Source organism: Rattus rattus, chromosome 6, assembly GCF_011064425.1.
Source record: "Rattus rattus isolate New Zealand chromosome 6, Rrattus_CSIRO_v1, whole genome shotgun sequence".
Taxonomy (NCBI): Eukaryota; Metazoa; Chordata; class Mammalia; order Rodentia; family Muridae; genus Rattus; species Rattus rattus.
The window spans coordinates 140565926-140583260 of NC_046159.1; the positions used below are offsets into that span (position 1 = coordinate 140565926).

The 17335-nt window shown below is 39.8% G+C and overlaps 2 protein-coding genes across 2 annotated transcripts in view; both read left to right on the top strand.

Annotated features, from left to right (window-relative positions):
* Abcb1 (ATP binding cassette subfamily B member 1) overlaps positions 1–17335 on the top strand; it is a 77117-nt gene that overhangs the window by 41617 nt on the left and 18165 nt on the right. The window contains exons 9-19 of the mRNA XM_032907039.1: positions 1360–1473; positions 1597–1707; positions 1888–2013; positions 2102–2305; positions 2569–2739; positions 4804–4965; positions 6415–6591; positions 7230–7376; positions 10591–10698; positions 12096–12173; positions 14880–14963. Of these exons, the coding sequence (XP_032762930.1) occupies positions 1360–1473; positions 1597–1707; positions 1888–2013; positions 2102–2305; positions 2569–2739; positions 4804–4965; positions 6415–6591; positions 7230–7376; positions 10591–10698; positions 12096–12173; positions 14880–14963 (1482 nt within the window). The remainder of the gene's footprint in view (positions 1–1359; positions 1474–1596; positions 1708–1887; positions 2014–2101; positions 2306–2568; positions 2740–4803; positions 4966–6414; positions 6592–7229; positions 7377–10590; positions 10699–12095; positions 12174–14879; positions 14964–17335) is intronic.
* Positions 10628–17335, top strand: part of Abcb4 (ATP binding cassette subfamily B member 4) — a 215940-nt gene continuing 209232 nt past the window's right edge. The window contains exon 1 of the mRNA XM_032907036.1: positions 10628–10698. The gene's annotated coding sequence lies outside the window, so the exon portion shown is untranslated. The remainder of the gene's footprint in view (positions 10699–17335) is intronic.

Below are 17335 nucleotides of genomic sequence, written 5' to 3' on the forward strand. Positions count from 1 at the left end.
TGTTGTTGTTACTGTCGTTTGAACTGTGATTTATTCAGTACACGTGAGGCTGTTTAGATAGGGACAGATTTACAAAGATAGTTTTTTGTTTTGTTTTGTTTTTTGTTTTGATAAGGCCTGAAAAAGATTGAGTTGTAACGAGATACATGCTGCTCAATTTTGATATAGTGAAGCTGATTTTATTTTTACTGAGGATTGCTTGACATTTGTTTGTACCATTGAGTTTTAGTGCTAGCCCTAGGGATGAGTAGTTCTGATCGAGTATTCGTGGAATCTAAAACTGCTTCACGATCTAGAATGCATTCAGGATGGAGACTGAGTGATTTGATATCAGACCTAATAGGTTCAGATTCCAACCGCACTACACACTGGCAGTAAGGTTTGAGCAGTCAACGCTCTTCACGTCTTCTGCCAAATGTGTGGCAGGAGTGTGTGTCCTAACTGTAAAGATCAGTGGGTAATGGGTACAGACTCTCTTAGCAAATCCCCTTCCGTGCAAATTATCAAGCATCATGGTTCCTGAGTGACTAGAAACAAATGGATGGTGATGTTAGTTCTCATCAACTTCTAGCAGAAGTAAATAAACTCAAGTATTTACTGACAATATTTTGATCAAAACAATACCCAAACTTGGGAAATAATGATTTAACCCCATACAGAATCATCCCTTGCTTGTGTGCTTTGTAACTTACAAAATATTTTCATAACTGATGACATTCGATTAAACTTGGAGAGAGAACAAATAGAGTCTTACATATTTTTTTTGCACACAAAACTAAAAACAGTATTCGGGAGAATGTCCTACAGATGTATAGCTGATTAGTACTAATGCAGGATTTGAACTTTAGTCTTCTAACTTGCTTGTTACTGTTTGTTTCCATTGCACAGCCCTTGTGATCTAAGTAAATATTATTACTCCTTAAAGAAATAAAAAATGTTTTATTATAATATTCATATAGAGCGTGTATGTCACGGATCCACTAAAAAAGTAAGATTGATTCTCTATTGTAGGCTAAATGAAATTACTGAACGTTTTTAAATGTTTTCACGTTTTAGATTTCTGTATTTTTCAGTTGAAAACAAACATTGCCTTAAGGAATATAGTGCCATGTTTCATATGCATACAATGTAGATCGGTTACATTAAGCTAAACAGTCTCACTTATGTCACTTTACATTTGGTGGTGATGTATTTGAAATGTAAAATTCTGAATTTTTAGATTTGTTTTAAACATCCTGTGTTCTTAGGCTGCCTTGACATTAAAAAAAAATGCAATTAATTGTATTGGAAGAAAGAAGAAATGTGAGAGAGTTGTGGCAAAGGTTAAATAACACAACACTTTTTCTTTACCTGGCCCAGGTCTTCTTTTCTGTATTAATTGGAGCATTCAGTGTTGGGCAGGCATCTCCAAATATTGAAGCCTTCGCCAATGCTAGAGGAGCAGCTTATGAAGTCTTCAATATAATTGATAATGTGAGTCTGACCTGCCCGTTAATCCATTAGTAAAGGAGTTGAGATAGTTTCATTATCACATTATCTAGCTCATCGTGAAGTTGCTGTCACTTAAGTCATCATCTATACTTTTCATCTGTACAGAAACCCAGTATAGACAGCTTCTCAAAGAGTGGTCACAAACCCGACAACATACAAGGAAATTTGGAATTCAAAAATATTCACTTCAGTTACCCGTCTCGAAAAGATGTTCAGGTACGGTGGCAAATTTTTATTAGATGAAACGGAAACGTTCCCGATAGTTTAAAAAATGTTATAGAGAAAGGATTGAGTGTAAAACCAAGCGTGCTACTGAATTGAGAGGCCTGCACTTAGAACCTACATCCGTCTGTCCTGGGAACTGGCCTAACGTTGGCTTCCCACGTGTCTTGGTAGATCTTGAAGGGCCTCAACCTAAAGGTGAAGAGCGGGCAGACGGTAGCCCTGGTTGGCAACAGTGGCTGTGGGAAAAGCACAACTGTCCAGCTGCTGCAGAGGCTCTACGACCCCATAGAGGGCGAGGTGAGCGGGTGTGCGGTCAGCACCAGTTAACGCTGCCCATCATTCTGACTGTGATTCTAAAGTGTGAAAACCACACGTTTTGCTCCAGGTCAGTATCGACGGACAGGACATCAGGACCATCAATGTGAGGTATCTGCGGGAAATCATTGGGGTGGTGAGTCAGGAACCCGTGCTGTTTGCCACCACGATTGCCGAAAACATTCGCTATGGCCGAGAAAACGTCACCATGGATGAGATAGAGAAAGCTGTCAAGGAAGCCAATGCCTATGACTTCATCATGAAACTGCCCCACGTGAGTCGTCCCTGACCCTCTGTCACCCCAGGCTCAGAGAGTAGAGCTCTGGCTGATGTGGTTCATGGGAACCGGGAGTCTTCTGTGAGGCAGAAGAACTGCCTTAGCCTCACTCGGATTTTACAGCCCCTGCCCTATCAAATGGTGATAGATATACGTACTTCTAGTGAGGCGCAGGTGATGACTATTTCCCAGTTCGAGACGTGAACTGAGATAGTTTGCTGCTTTGCTATATTTTCCTGATTTGTTTGTTTTAATTATAGAAATTTGACACCCTGGTTGGTGAGAGAGGGGCGCAGCTGAGTGGGGGACAGAAACAGAGGATCGCCATTGCCCGGGCCCTGGTCCGCAACCCCAAGATCCTTTTGTTGGATGAGGCCACGTCAGCCTTGGACACAGAAAGCGAAGCCGTGGTTCAGGCCGCTCTGGATAAGGTCTGTGAGCTATACTTCCTAATATGTAATTTAAAAGCAAAATAACATTCTTAACATCTCTTCTTCTTAATCTTGGTCTTAGAAAAACTTGGTAGCTTCTATTACCTGTTACTAGGGAAATGCAACAGGTTTCCATAATCTTTTTTTTTTCTTGTCAACTTCTGTTTCTTCTATTTTTTTTAAAAAAATACTTATCTTATGTGTGAGTATGTTTGCACGTGTGTGCACATATCATAAGACGATGTTAGATCTCCTCAAGCTAAAGTCAGTGGGTGGCAGTTATGAGCCACCAAATATGGGTGCTGGGAACTGAACTTCTCTGCAAGATCCATAGGCACTATTAAGTACTGAGTCATCTCTCCCGACACACTTTGTTCCTCCTCCTCCTCCTCCTCCTCCTCCTCCTCCTCCTCCTCCTCTTCCTCCTTCTCCTTCTCCTCCTCCTCCTCTTTCTCCTCCTCCTCCTTCTCCTCCTCCTCTTTCTCTTCCTCCTTCTCCTCCTCCTCCTTCTCCTCCTCCTCCCCTCCCTTCCTTTCTTCTTTCCTTCTTCTCCTCCTTCCTTCTTCCCCTCTTCTTCCTTCTCCTCCTCCTCCTCTTTCTCCTCCTCCTTCTCCTCCTCCTCTTTCTCCTCCTCCTTTCTCCTCCTTTCCTCCTCCTTCTCTTCCCATTTCCTTCCTCTTTTCCTTCCTTCTTCTCTTCCTCCTTCTTCCTTCTTCCCCTCTTCTTCCTCCTCTTCCTCCCCCTTTTCCTCCTCTTCCTCCTCTTCTCCTCCTCCTTCCTTCTTCTCCTCCTCCTCTTCCTCTTCTTCTTTGTCTTCTTCTGAATTGCAGCAATTTTTCATCAAAAGGCATGTAAATATCTTTTAATTAAAAAAATGAAAAGTGAAGATGCAAGTGAAATTTCATGCATTTGAGCATGAAAATGTAGAGAAATAACCCCATTAATCTGGTTTTGAGAGTTGATAGTATTGTCAACCAAAGGAAAATATGAATAGAAGTCACTTCATACCACTTGATGACTATGGAACTGAAAAGAGAAATAACCTTCTTAAGATAGCTTAGAGAGTTTACAGCACTGTCAACAAAAAGATAGTAAAACTAGATGTTGCTTGATACCACTTGAAGAGTATGGAGCTGAAAAGTCTTTTTCTCAAGGAGAGGATGTACAGAGTCTTGGTACTGGAGACCTCCTGGTTCATGACAAGTCATTGAGTATGACCAGAGTTTGACCTTCCTATGATTCTTGTTAGGACTTCCTCACTAGTTAGAATCAGCTCTCGCTCAGCATATGATGGCCAACTTTGTGATTGCCAGGAAGATATAGACTTTCTAAGCAAAGGTTCTTTAATATTGAGCTGTCCCAGGAGATAGCAAAAGTGAGCTCTTGTTTTCTCTGGCTTGTCCATCCTAATGACACAGAAGTTTGTATTCCTTTAAGCACCCTGACAATGAGCTTAATAGAGGGGACACAGTGTACCAAACATCTGTGAACTAAAATGGAAGCAGATGGCATTGTGACCACATTTTTTCCTTATTACTTAGCTTGTCTTTGAGCTCACATCATCCCTGTGTCTACTGATCCACAGTAGATCATAGTTAAATAGTAGAACATAGAACAAAATTAACAGATAAATTTATAGGAAATTAAAGATAAAATACATTATAAATGGCCCTATTTAAGAATACTTTTCTTTACAGTATAAATTTTAAGTGGAAATATCATGTTTCCTTTACTTTTTTTGAAACTCTCTCAAGATTAATCCATTGTTATTCACTATTTTCTAGTTACTACTATCTAATTTTTCTAACATGCATTCTTCTTTTGTTGGAATTATGCCTCCATAGAGGCATAAATTATATTAATATGTAAACGTGTTTGTTTTTGTATTTATTGCAATAAAAACTATTTTTCATTATTATGAGTTCATTATGCCTTTATTAAAGCCAAATAATATATTTGTCGATGGTTTTCACAGTATTCAAAGCAGTTTTATTCAGAAAAAATAAATTAAGTTTTTTTGCTGTAATTATTCATGTATCTAAAGCCAGGTTTCTCTCTCTCCAGGCTAGAGAAGGCCGGACCACCATTGTGATAGCTCACCGCTTGTCTACAGTTCGCAATGCTGACGTCATTGCTGGTTTTGATGGTGGTGTCATTGTGGAGCAAGGAAATCATGATGAGCTCATGAAAGAGAAAGGAATTTACTTCAAACTTGTCATGACACAGGTACAGTGGAACTCTTGAAATGTCCTAATTTATCTTGATGGTAAGCTGTCACTCTATTTAATCTATAGGTAAGTGCTACCTGATTGGATAATCTTGAAATGTAGGAGAAGAGTCCTTAGGGATTTTTTTTTAGAATGTGGGCCTGCACCTTCATGCCTGATCCCATACTTAAGTGACACTGCCCTCTTGCTCTCTCTAGGACAGAGAGTTAAGAATCCCTATACTGTGACTTGATTCTCAATTTATGGTACATGGTTCTTCCATGTTGCTTATCAATACACTGTGCTGAACTAAATCATGTGATCTGAAAACTTCTTGCCACTTCTAAAAGATTATTAAAACTCATCCCTTTTCTTTGTGTTTTGGATTGGTACAAGGCTCTTCAGGGGACTGCTAGAGAGGTGCTGTGAAGGCTGCCCTCTGAAGAGGCTCCTCCCCACCATCCCTCTCATGACTCTTGGATCTCAACGCTCTCCCCCAACCCCTCCATCTTTTTCTCATTCCTAATGAAGCTCCTCTCTATGTTTTAAAGGGAAGCGTCTCTCTCTTTAGTGCTGGTGATACTTTGCTTTCCATGAATTGTATTGATTCTGTTTAAATCTCCCCCACCTCGAGGCCCAATCATAGCCTTGAGGAGCTCATGTTCTAATAGTCCTAAAACATGCAGGGAATTATGATTATGTTTCAGTTTCCTTTCTGGACAGACCACTACTGCTTTACTATTTTTATATAACAATATTCAGGATGAGTGCTTTAGATTGTCTGTCCTCCTCCTCCTCCTCCTCCTCCTCCTCCTTCTCTTCCTCCTCCTCCTCTCTTCCTCCTCCTCCTCCTCCTCCTCCTCCTCCTCCTTCTTTTTCTTCTTTTCCTTCTCCTCCTCCTCTTTCTCTTCCTTTTCCTCTACCTCTTCCTCTTCTCCTCCTCCATCTCCTTCTTCTCCTCTTCCTCCCCTTCCTTCTTCTTTAAGAGAGCCAAAGAAGGATAATTGAGGAAAAGTGGAAAAAAACTTAAGCAATCTATCCATCATAATAGGTATGAGCTATGTACGTATGATAGTGATGAAAATATACAGCAAATTCTGAAGGCTTAGTACAAAACAATAATATATTTAAAAAAATCACATCATTAAAAATCTAAAACATTTAAATCTCTTTTGATTTGATGTTCACACACTGGTTCAAAAACAAAGTTGATTGAATTACATACTCTCCCAAAAGAGATGACTAGAGAGGATACTCAGAAGGGATGCTGTTTTATCTCAATGTGTTCACAAAGAATCCTTAATATTTAGGTTTTTTTTCTCCCAACATATCACACAAGAAGAAATAGTAGTTTAGTTTCACCTCTTCCTTTGACTTAAGTAATTCAATGTTTTTCTTGATATTTTATTTTCAATGATTATTTTCCACTGTTTGATCTTAAGCTATTCATATTTCTTATTTATTTTAGACAGCAGGAAATGAAATTGAATTAGGAAATGAAGCTTGTGAATCTAAAGATGGAATTGATAATGTGGACATGTCTTCAAAAGACTCGGGATCCAGTCTAATAAGAAGAAGATCAACTCGCAAAAGCATCCGTGGGCCACACGATCAAGACAGGGAACTTAGCACCAAAGAGGCTCTGGTATGGACAAAGATGGAATACTCTTTTCTCTATCCTTGTGACCCTCTCCTACCTAGAAGTGTGCCTAGGAACTACAATGTGTTTTCTATAATCCTTTCGTCCTGTTCTCCAGAGTGCTCCAGAAACCTAAATGGCAATGTTCTATAGTCAGTTTAGGTCTGAGAATAAGAATTAAGATCAAGATGTTTAGAAATAGAACTTAGAATATGATGATTCTACAGTAGTTCTCTAATTGTTAATATTCCTATTCTGATTATCCTTATTGGTCAATATTCTTGTCATCTGAATGTAAAAATTAAATATCTGTGGAAGTATCCTTTATTTCTTAAAAACTAAAGAGGTACAAGCAATGTATCATCATCATATTTGAAGCCAAAAATCTATCAACTGATAAGAAATAAAAATAGGATAAATATTTAATTTAAATACTTGTAGCCCTCTTGTAAGTCCAACACTTGGATGGTGAAAGCAGATAGATTAGACATTCAAGACAGTTTCTTTGAAGCCAGCCCGAAATAAATGAGACCTGCCTTAACAACACAAGAAAGTCTTATGCTTATGGAAGAGCTCTGCACAGTAAAATCAATGATAAACAAAACAAAAGAAACCAATTTTGTTGTCACGTATATGTTTTCTAGGATGATGACGTACCTCCAGCTTCCTTTTGGAGGATCCTGAAGTTGAATTCAACTGAATGGCCTTATTTTGTGGTTGGTGTATTTTGTGCCATAATAAATGGAGGCTTGCAACCAGCATTCTCCATAATATTTTCAAAGGTTGTAGGGGTAAGTAATTACATCCATTTTTATATTTACTTGTGAGTCTTGACTAGAAAATGAATGAGCTATCTTAAATTACATATATTTATGTGTGTGTATATATATATATAATTTATATATATATGACACATATCACACACACACGTGTATGTGTATGTGTGTGTGTGTGTGTGTGTGTGTGTGTGTGTGATGTAACTAGCTCCCTTCACATGAAACAAGCTTGGTTGAAAATATCATTGAAGTTTGGTTTATAAGAAGGACAATTTTGTAAACATTCTTTGTGTTCTATTTAGGTTCTTAATGGTTTTAATCTTAGGGCCTTGGGCACCCATTCACTGACATAGTCAATGGAATTGGGCAACTGAGCCTTTCATACTTGCCAACATTGAGCTCAGAGCCAAAGTTATGAACTGTTACCTAACTGACATGCACAGAGACTCTTTTACGTTTGTCTGACTGGATTGACAATGACCTGCTGTATAACATACATACTGGCCAGCCTGTGAACTGGCTCACGCACTACACTAACTTTCTAAGACTGAAACAGAAGGAAACAGCTCTGCCTTACTTAGCTTTCCATCACTCTGACGGACACTTGAGGGGTTTTGTCTCTTTTCATGCTACAGGACTGAACCCATTGTCTCACATGTTCTAGACAAGGGCAGCACTACTGAGCATACCCCTCACCCTTTATTATTTTTATTTCGTGACAAGGTCTTGCCAAATTACCCAGGTTGATCTTGAGCTTGCATTCTAACCCAGGCAGAATTTTGGCTATAGTTTTCTAGGTTTCAGTCTAAGAACAGGTGGATCCATTGTTGCAAGCCTGGTGTATGGCATCATGGTGGTAGGAGCATGTAGCAGCGTGCAGAGTGCCTTCTCATGGCATCCAGGAAACAAAAGAAAGAGGAATGAACAAGAAATAAAGCATAGCTTTTCAAGACTCCTTCCCTCGTGGGAATACAATCTACTTTCTCTAACAAGGTCACACCTACAATGCACACAGAGTGAATCCATTGATGAGGCCTGAGCACTGATAGTCCAGTCACTCACCAATGACTACATCCACCAGATGAGCAATAAAATTCCCCAAATGAGCCTTTTGCGGGGAGATTTCATATGCAGACTCTAACAAACCCCTGAAGGTGGAGGTGAACATTCTGGGTCTACCTAATTTTAACAGCAGCATTTAAATAACAGGTACAGTCTGAGCAGTCATGGTCTTGGTTTAGTGACAAACGCTAACCATGAGACAGCATACCGAGGACATACTTGCCTTATTGATAAAAAAAAATCTTTTTCAGAAAGAAATTGACTACCATAAAAAGCATAAACCAAACACTATCCATTGTATGGTCAAAACCACGTGTCCTCTATCTACCTACATACCTCGTTAGATTAATTCTCATGTTTAATATGTCAAGAAATATTTTTGTGCCCAATTTGTGTAAGGTATTTTTTGTATGCTATGAAAATCCCCCAAAGAAGGGACTAAACATCTGATCCTGTGGAATACATTGTAGAACACAGGCCAGCAAACACATTACACAAAAGTGTAAGAAGAACAGATATTTCAAGCTTTGCTGGCCTTGTGGTTTCTGATGCAAATAATTAAGTCAGAATTAGCATTTGCCTGGCTTTTGTTTTTGCTTTTGTTTTAACAAAGAGCAAACAACAATGGCACTTTGTTTTCCTCATTCTTTCAGGGGAGGTACAGCTAGTGATTGAGGGCTAGCCCATTAGAGTGCTAATATAGTAGTTAGGCGGGCAGCCATCCATTGTTGCAAATAATGGGCTCTGGGTCTAAAGGCTTGGGTTTTTGTCTTTGGTTCACCCCTTCCTGGCTTTCTGGAGTAGGTTAATATACGTCTCTTAATATCCATTTGTTTTCCTTTCTCTCTGTGAAAGTAATAGAATAGCCACCCTCTCTATTCAGTCTCCCTTAGAATACAATGCAATGTTGGAATGACTAATCCAGAATTGAGCTAACATCTTCTGAAAACTTTTTCCTTATTTTTTTTTAATGAAACAAAGTTTTCTGGGTTGGTTTAGGAATGTGTCTCTCCTGAAAAAAAAAAAAAAAAAAAAAAAAAACAAAAAAAAACAGATTTAGCCCATAGAAGGAGAGAAGTGTGTTTTCTTTCCCCATGGAGTGATTATGCTGTAAGTTTTTCCAGTTCCGAACATCGTTTTTTTTTGTTTTTTGTTTTTTTTTTTTTTTTGTTGTTTTTTTTTTTTTTTTTAGCACTTCTAAGCATCTCTGGAAAGGTTTCCATGGGAGGCATCAGTTGGCTGTCATTGCCACCTGGCTTTTGACTGTAACTCCTACAGGATATACTGGCAAAAGTGCCTTTCTGAAAGGTTGAATGAATGACATCTGTTCTCGCCAGCAAGAATACATAAACATGTTCTCTCTTGAAGTACTTTAAAATGTCCACATAGTTGAGTTGGGGCTGTAGAGATGGCTCAGTAAAATGCATGCTGTACAAGCAGACCTGTTTGATTCCCAGCACCAATGTAAAAAGCCAGGTGTGGTCCCAATGCCCGGGAGATAGAGAGAAAAGGATCCCCAGGCTCACAAGCCAGGCTTTCTAGCCTAATTGGCTAGTCCTGGTCTCATGAAATAAAACTCCATCTTACAAAACAAGGTGGATGGGCTGGAAATAGGCTCAGTGGTTAGGAGTAAATGCTCTTCTTCCAAGGGACCCATAGTTCCAAGGGTCCACCTGGTGGTTCACACACAATCATCTGTAATTCCAGTTCCAAGGGATCTGAACCTTCTTCTGACCTCCATGGGAACCAGGCACACACATGGTGCACATACATACATGCAGGCAAAGCCTTATACATATATAAAAATAAAATAAGTAAATCCAAAACAGAGAGTAGAATTCTAAACAATACTAGCTTCACCTCTGGCTTCCATACACACGTGCTCACCCCTGACAGACACACACAAAGAAATGACTTACGATACACTCTGTTCCCAAGAAAGCCAAAAGGAGAATATTTGTTGGGTGAATCTGTGGTTGACAAATACCACTCCCCCAACAAAGACAGAATGCAGGGGTGTTGGAGGCTGCCTTTATTCCGGATGCCAACCCTGTTCCAGTGTATAAAGGCCCTTCCAATACCTAAACTGTAATGTGTGAAACAGGGAAGATTTAGAATGCTTTTTTAGTGATTGAACTAACAACGCTTCGAATATTTTTTTCCATAGGTTTTTACAAAAAATGACACCCCTGAAATCCAGCGGCAGAACAGCAACTTGTTTTCTTTATTGTTCCTGATCCTTGGGATCATCTCTTTCATTACGTTTTTCCTTCAGGTAAATGGTGTATTTTCACTTCATTCACTCAGGTGGATTTAGAAACATATGTATCGGTCTTTCTCATAAAGTCATTCCTTCTTTACCATGGCCAGTGAGAGCAGGATTATTTTTTTTAATCCCGACTCTATCTTCACCTTCTCTGTCCCAACCAACCATGCCAGAAGTGGGAACAGTGATGCAGTCGCATTGAACAGATTGTTCTGTGCAGTATGGAAACGGAAGGTGGGAACTAAAATACAGCCTTTACGGTAAACCTTGGCTATCAGCTTGTGTATACTTTCTGTTGGTCAGTTGGAGTAGTCAGAGAAGCATCTTCCTACACTCCAAATGAACAACCAACCAAACAAATAAATAAATGAAACTCCCTAACAGGTCATACTGATTTTTAAAGGTTTTCAAAAGCAATTCAGCAATTAAAAAGGGGGGGGGGGAGCCAGTAATGGGAAAATGGCAGTCCTAAGGCTCCTAAGAAACATGTACAAGGTATTTCGTAGTCTGTAGATCACGTGCCTCAAATGCAATTGCAAAGGAACCAAGACCTCTTGCAGTGTAGCATGGCAAGGCATACAGTAAGGATATTGTGTTAAACCCAGGTTTAAAACTTGCTTACACACACACACGGTTATGTATCCAGGAATTTAGGCTGTCTACACCTCCATTTCCTTATCTGTAAAATGGGTGAAGGGTTGCTTCTTCATAATTAGGAGAGCTGTGTGACTGATTTGAGATATTATATAGCTACTTGTTGACCAAAAAGGTAAATAATCATTGACTGAACACATCAATAATTATTCTACATGTCCTTTTCAGTTAAAACTACATAGGTTCTTTATTAAACACATTCTAAGAATAAATTACTATTTTAACAGCCCCTGTGTGAATACTCTTAGCTAAAATTAAATTGGTCTCTTTATTTAACACATTCTAATACATTATTCTTAACATGTTAGGAACATAAAACAACAGCAAAAAAGGTGCTTCTTCACTAAATAATTTAATGATTATTGATATTGGTACAATAAATGAGACACTATCTGTAAGAGTGTCACAATATTGGAAGGGGCGCAGTTTTTAGCTGACACTCCTACCTTGACCGTTGGGATGGTGAAGCAGAGGGAATGAAAACAGTTCGGTCACAAATCTGAGTCATCCATGACTGCACATCCTCATTAAGAAGTCAGTGGGTCCATGCACTTCCTCTGTGTAAACAGTGCTGGAAACTGTACAATGCCCAACTGGTCATCTGAGAAACAGGCAGGGAGCTCAGTAAGGACAGAAGCTCAGACTGTGAGTCTCATCCTGCTCAGGACTCTCACAGGTCTTGATTCACACTGAATAACTGCTATTTGAGTCCTTGACCAGTCTTCTGTGGGACATACTCTTGTTCTTCTCAGGGCTTCACATTTGGCAAAGCTGGAGAGATCCTCACCAAGAGACTCAGATACATGGTCTTCAAATCCATGCTGAGACAGGTATGGCTATTAATGTACCCCGGGGGTGAGTACGCTGTCTCTTTTGTGCTCTATGGACACAGATTGTAGGTACTCAGGTTGTAAGGTGCTTAGATTAAGATGTTTTGTTGGTCGCCTTCAGCATCCATTTGCAAAAGATCCTGTTATTTGTGAGGAACTAGGCTATGCTGAGACAAATGTGTCCCCTGATGATTCTGCACAGGCCTTTTTACCTCAGCAGTGAGAGACATGGAAGCAAAAGTGGTCCTCTTGTCCTTTATCTTATCCCAAAGGTTGAGAAGTGTTAGAAGGAACCCTCTATGCCCTTGGGCCTTCTGTAGCCTTCTTCCTCCTGTGTAGTCAAGACATCCTGTCATGACTCTGTATGCCTGGAGATCTTTTACACACTCTTCTTGCCCAAATTCAGATTCATTTTCATGACCCATTCCTGATTGTCAAGATTCTTTGCTGAGGCAAGACTGAAAGAGTGACCCAAGTAACAATGTTATTAGCTGTCATGACTTAACATGAGTGCCTCTGACATTCTGTACATTCAGGTCCTGAACCACTGACAATACTGTTAGCAGTCCGATTCAGCAATCATGAAAATGTTGTATGTGGCACTTAAACGTTCCTATTAAAGTTACAAACAGAGACGTCCAACTTTTTTACACCATACTATGATATTGCTACTTACGAACTTATTGGATTACATCAATGGCATTCCTAGGATACATGAGTCTCGTGAACCAAAGGTGGGATAGGTCCAGAAGCTGCCCAACAAAACTAGGATGTAACACAGAGATAGAGTCTAGAATTCATAAGGCCCCAGTAAAATCCCCAACATTGAAAACATACTAGTGAGAAATGCCAGTTTCTTGTATTTGAATTTCCAGAAGACAATCCTTTTAAATGTTATATATTTAGATATTTATAGAAATAGCTAGCTAATGATAGTCACAGTTGAAACAGAACCTGACAGGCGAGTGGGCACTCTTTTATGGGGGCCCCTCTTCTTGGACTCTCCTGTCAATCCACATCCATCTTGCTGTTTTTAAGATAGAGTTATTTGTACCCAAATTTACTTCAAACTCACAGTATAACTGAGCATAGTAGTGAACTCCATCTCCAAAGGTTTTGAGATCACGAGCTTTCAAGCCATATTTATATCCTAGATTCTACTTAAACTGTCTCAAAGTTGACCTCAGTACAGCGCTGAAGCCCCATTATCCCGTCAGCCTCCAGGTCAACTACCAGGTCCATTATACTTTGAGAGCTGAGTGGATGATGGTTAAGTATGAACAGTACAAACTGCTCAGTAGAAAAGGCATAGCAGAGCCACTGTTTATAAAGCATAGTACTAAATTTTGCAAGGTGTTCAAATCTGAATGGCCTCTCTTCAAGGCTATCACATTCCAGTGAGGGAACATTTAAGTACCTCGTACTTACGAAAGAGTCAGTTATATAGGCTATAAAAAGGTTCTAGCCCTTTGTTTCCTAGCTTTTTAAAATGTTTATTTTAAAATGTATGAGGATGTAAGATAGCCTAGTCTTTAAGGCGTGTGACCTGAAGTTGATCTCCAGAGCCCACAAAGTGGAAGGACAGAACCAACTCCCACAAATTACCCTCTGATCTCCATGCATGTGCCACGGCCAGTTCACGCATCCATTCACAGTCTATCACTAATAAATGCAAAATATGAAAACAGAAGAAGTTTTACTAATAAGATCTGTTATCATGCTATATGTTCATTTTAATCCAGATTTATTTATTTTTAAATCAGTTTATTATTCTGCTCTAACTAGAGTTAACCATCTGCTGGTTTATCTTTTCTTTTTTGATATTAATAAATGTTTCACACTTTAATATTTCCAAATTTGAGCTTTTTTTATTTTTTTAATTCTATTTTTTTTTTAATCCGCAGCAGGCTTACCCCATACCTGCTCTTTCTTACTCTCTATAGTTGTTCAGACTCAAAATTTTCTAATGTTGTATCAGCCTCCTTGCTAGATTCAATTCCTCCATCCACACCTAATCTAGAGACAGCCTGGGTCCTTCAGGGGAAAGTCTAGACAAACATCCCCCACCCACATCACAGAGGTCATCTTCGGGGCACTAGAGGAAACTGCAAGAAAGTTGAGAAGGAAAGCCTCAGGGGAATCCCAGTAGGACAAATGAGGCTACCTACAGGATGTAAAGCCTTTTCACTTCTGTGTGAGCAGATCAAGTGTGCTGGCCTCAGGCCCTTTGAAAGTACTGTGGCTTTCTCTTACATGCTTTCCTTCATTTTTCTTCCTTCTTTTTGGTTTCGGCTCACATGCTGCCTTAGAAGGACTCCCCTTGTCTCTTCCCTACTCTGTACAACATCATCCTCCCCAGAATCCTGTCCTTCCCATCCTGTTCTTTTCCCCCATCATGTTTATTACTGTCTGAGATGCCGTGTGCTCATGTCCCTGTGCCTTCCGGCTCTAGAAGGAAGTCTTGAAGACATCGGCAACTTCGTTGTCGGTGTTTGCTGTTCAGCTCTTAGAATCTTTGCTTTAAACAAAGTGGAGACGGAGACAGAGGAAGTGATCTGTTTCTGTTTGTGTTTTAAGTCTCTTTCTTGTCTGAAAGCCATACGCAGAGGATGTGAGAGCTAAACAAAAGCGTCTCTGTCAGCTTCCTCCTGGAGCTAAGGTCTCATGAGTAGGACTTTAAGATAACCCAACCCCTTTGTGCCACAGGATGTAAGCTGGTTCGACGACCCTAAAAACACCACAGGAGCGCTGACCACCAGGCTTGCCAATGACGCTGCTCAAGTGAAAGGGGTACGTGCTTCCTTTCTGCGGCTGTTCATATCCATTCTGTTTCAGGGTTAGCCTACGACTGACTTCCTGATCACGTGTGTTAATGGTCACCATTTTAAAGAAACTGTAACTAGCTCTCTGTAGGAGTTATTTTCTATTGCTATAGTAAGACGCCATGGCTGAGAGCAACTTATAAAAGGAAGAGTTAATTTGGATTTAAAGTTCCAGAGGGATAAGAGTAAGTGGTGGCAGAGAGCTGTGGCAATAGGAATAGGAAGCTGAGACATTACATCTTCAACATCGGACACAATGCAGAGAAAGTGAACTGGAAGCAGGAAGAGACTTAAAGCTCTCAAAGCCCCCCTCCAGTGGCTGTACCTCCCATAGCCTCTCTGCACAGTGCCACCAGCTGGGACCAAGTGCCCAAATGCCTGAGCCTTTGGGGGACACTTCCCATTCAAACCACCACAAACTCTATATCACAGTGTATCAAATTCTTTACAGCAGTATGTTAAAGTTCAAAGATTATATACCATGTAACACATATAGTTACAAATTTCCTTTGGTTTGCTGTGCCAATCATAACATGGAGATTGATATGAAGGAAGAGGTTACTCGGGAAATTAAGTGTTCTCGGCGTACCCACTGGAATCACTCTGTTTTAAATGTTCAGTTAATATTTATAATTGACGTTGGGAGAAAAAAGGATAGCGAAGTTGTTGTCTAAAGCTTAATGGACATTAGAGTTCATTAAAAAAAAAAACAAAGAAAATGTTCTTAAAATTACACTGAAGAATACGAAAAGCATATTAAAACTGTAGCTCAGGAAGAAAGATACTTTACTAAATTATAAAACCAAAAATACGCTGTTATTTGAATCCCTGGTTGATATAAATAGTTGAATCATCAGGATTTGATGTTTTAGGTGAAGATGTGAAGGTTTTTTCTCCAGCCTTTTTTTATGGCAAAAGTCTATAACATGATGCTGACCTTGAATGGTGCATGGTCTCTTCTGTGTGAGTCGGTCTTGAGTCCGGCCTGCCTTATGTTTCAGTCTTCCTGAAAGGTGGTAATATCCATCCTCTGCTGTTTAATAAATGGGACCCGTGATAGGTAAAGTCACAAATCTGAATGCACACAGAACTGTGGCTCTGCAGCATAATTCTTACGAATTCCTGCTGAGTGTGGGTCTCCGCTCAAAGCGAACACACAGCAAGACCCATGATACAGAATCAAGCATATAAAACTAAAGAGAGCAAAATGGATGGTGAATAAAGACATTTTTAACTTCCACAGACAGATAATTGTCTTGCTCTTGTAACGTCTACACAAGTCATATTGTCAGATGTGGAGGTTGGAGGAAGGCGGTAGGGCCAAGGGCTACCTTGTTTACAAGAGGAAAGGTCTAATTACCTGATATAAGAAGAGGTCTGAAGCAGGCCTCTGTGGGAGTGTTCTAATCAGAAAAATGTAAAGGACCCAAGGTTAGACCATTCATACATCTCATGGCAAAGAGCACAAAAGCACTAGATGAAGTGAGAGGAAGTCGAGTTTTGTGGTCAGTATCATATTAAGAATTGGAAGAAACTCATTGCTAAGTGTTTAAAGCGGGAGTTATGCGGCTCTTATGTGAATAACTGCTGTGAGGAGGGAAAGTAGAGGTAGGAAATCTATTACAATGGTCTAGGAGAGGTCTCCTAGAAAGGTTATACTAAAAGCAACGAAACATAGCTGATTCTGGATATACTTTATTTGCGGATGAGATTAGATGGTAGATTTGAGAGGTAATGTTGAGTAAAATGTTTGGCCTACACAAATTGAAAAAACAAATGGAGTTGTTCTTTAATGAAATTGTGATCCTATTGGTGGATGAGGCTTGGGGAAGAATTGTGACTTAATGTCACGATGCCCACATTAGATGAGTGTCTGAACATGTCAAAAAGCAAGGCATGTCTTGTGCATCTAGAGTTTAGCAGAGAAGTCTAATTTGGAAGTACTCACCTGTAGATTCTTTTCAGTGATGTGATAGCTCTTAAGGACATGAAAAGATGGCCAAGAAATCTCAGGTGAAGAGTGAGTCTTGAGCCCTGAGGTCTCAGGGGTGTGAGGATGAGAACAGGGAGAACTGGGGGTTCAAGACATAGAAGAGTGGTGTCCTGGCAGTGAAACTGAGAAAGTGTTCTAAGAGAAGAGACAGTTGGGCATTTGCCCTGTGTACTAATGGTTGTCTCAGGGCTGTCAAGTGTGGTGGGAAAGAAAGCCCAATAGGCCTGTTCTTAAGAGACAAAGGAAGAAAGAAAGACCACAGATGGAGACATTGTTAAAAGACTTTTTGCAAAAACAGAAAAGAGCCAAACATCAAGGAATTTGTCGCCTCTGGAACCATCTTAATG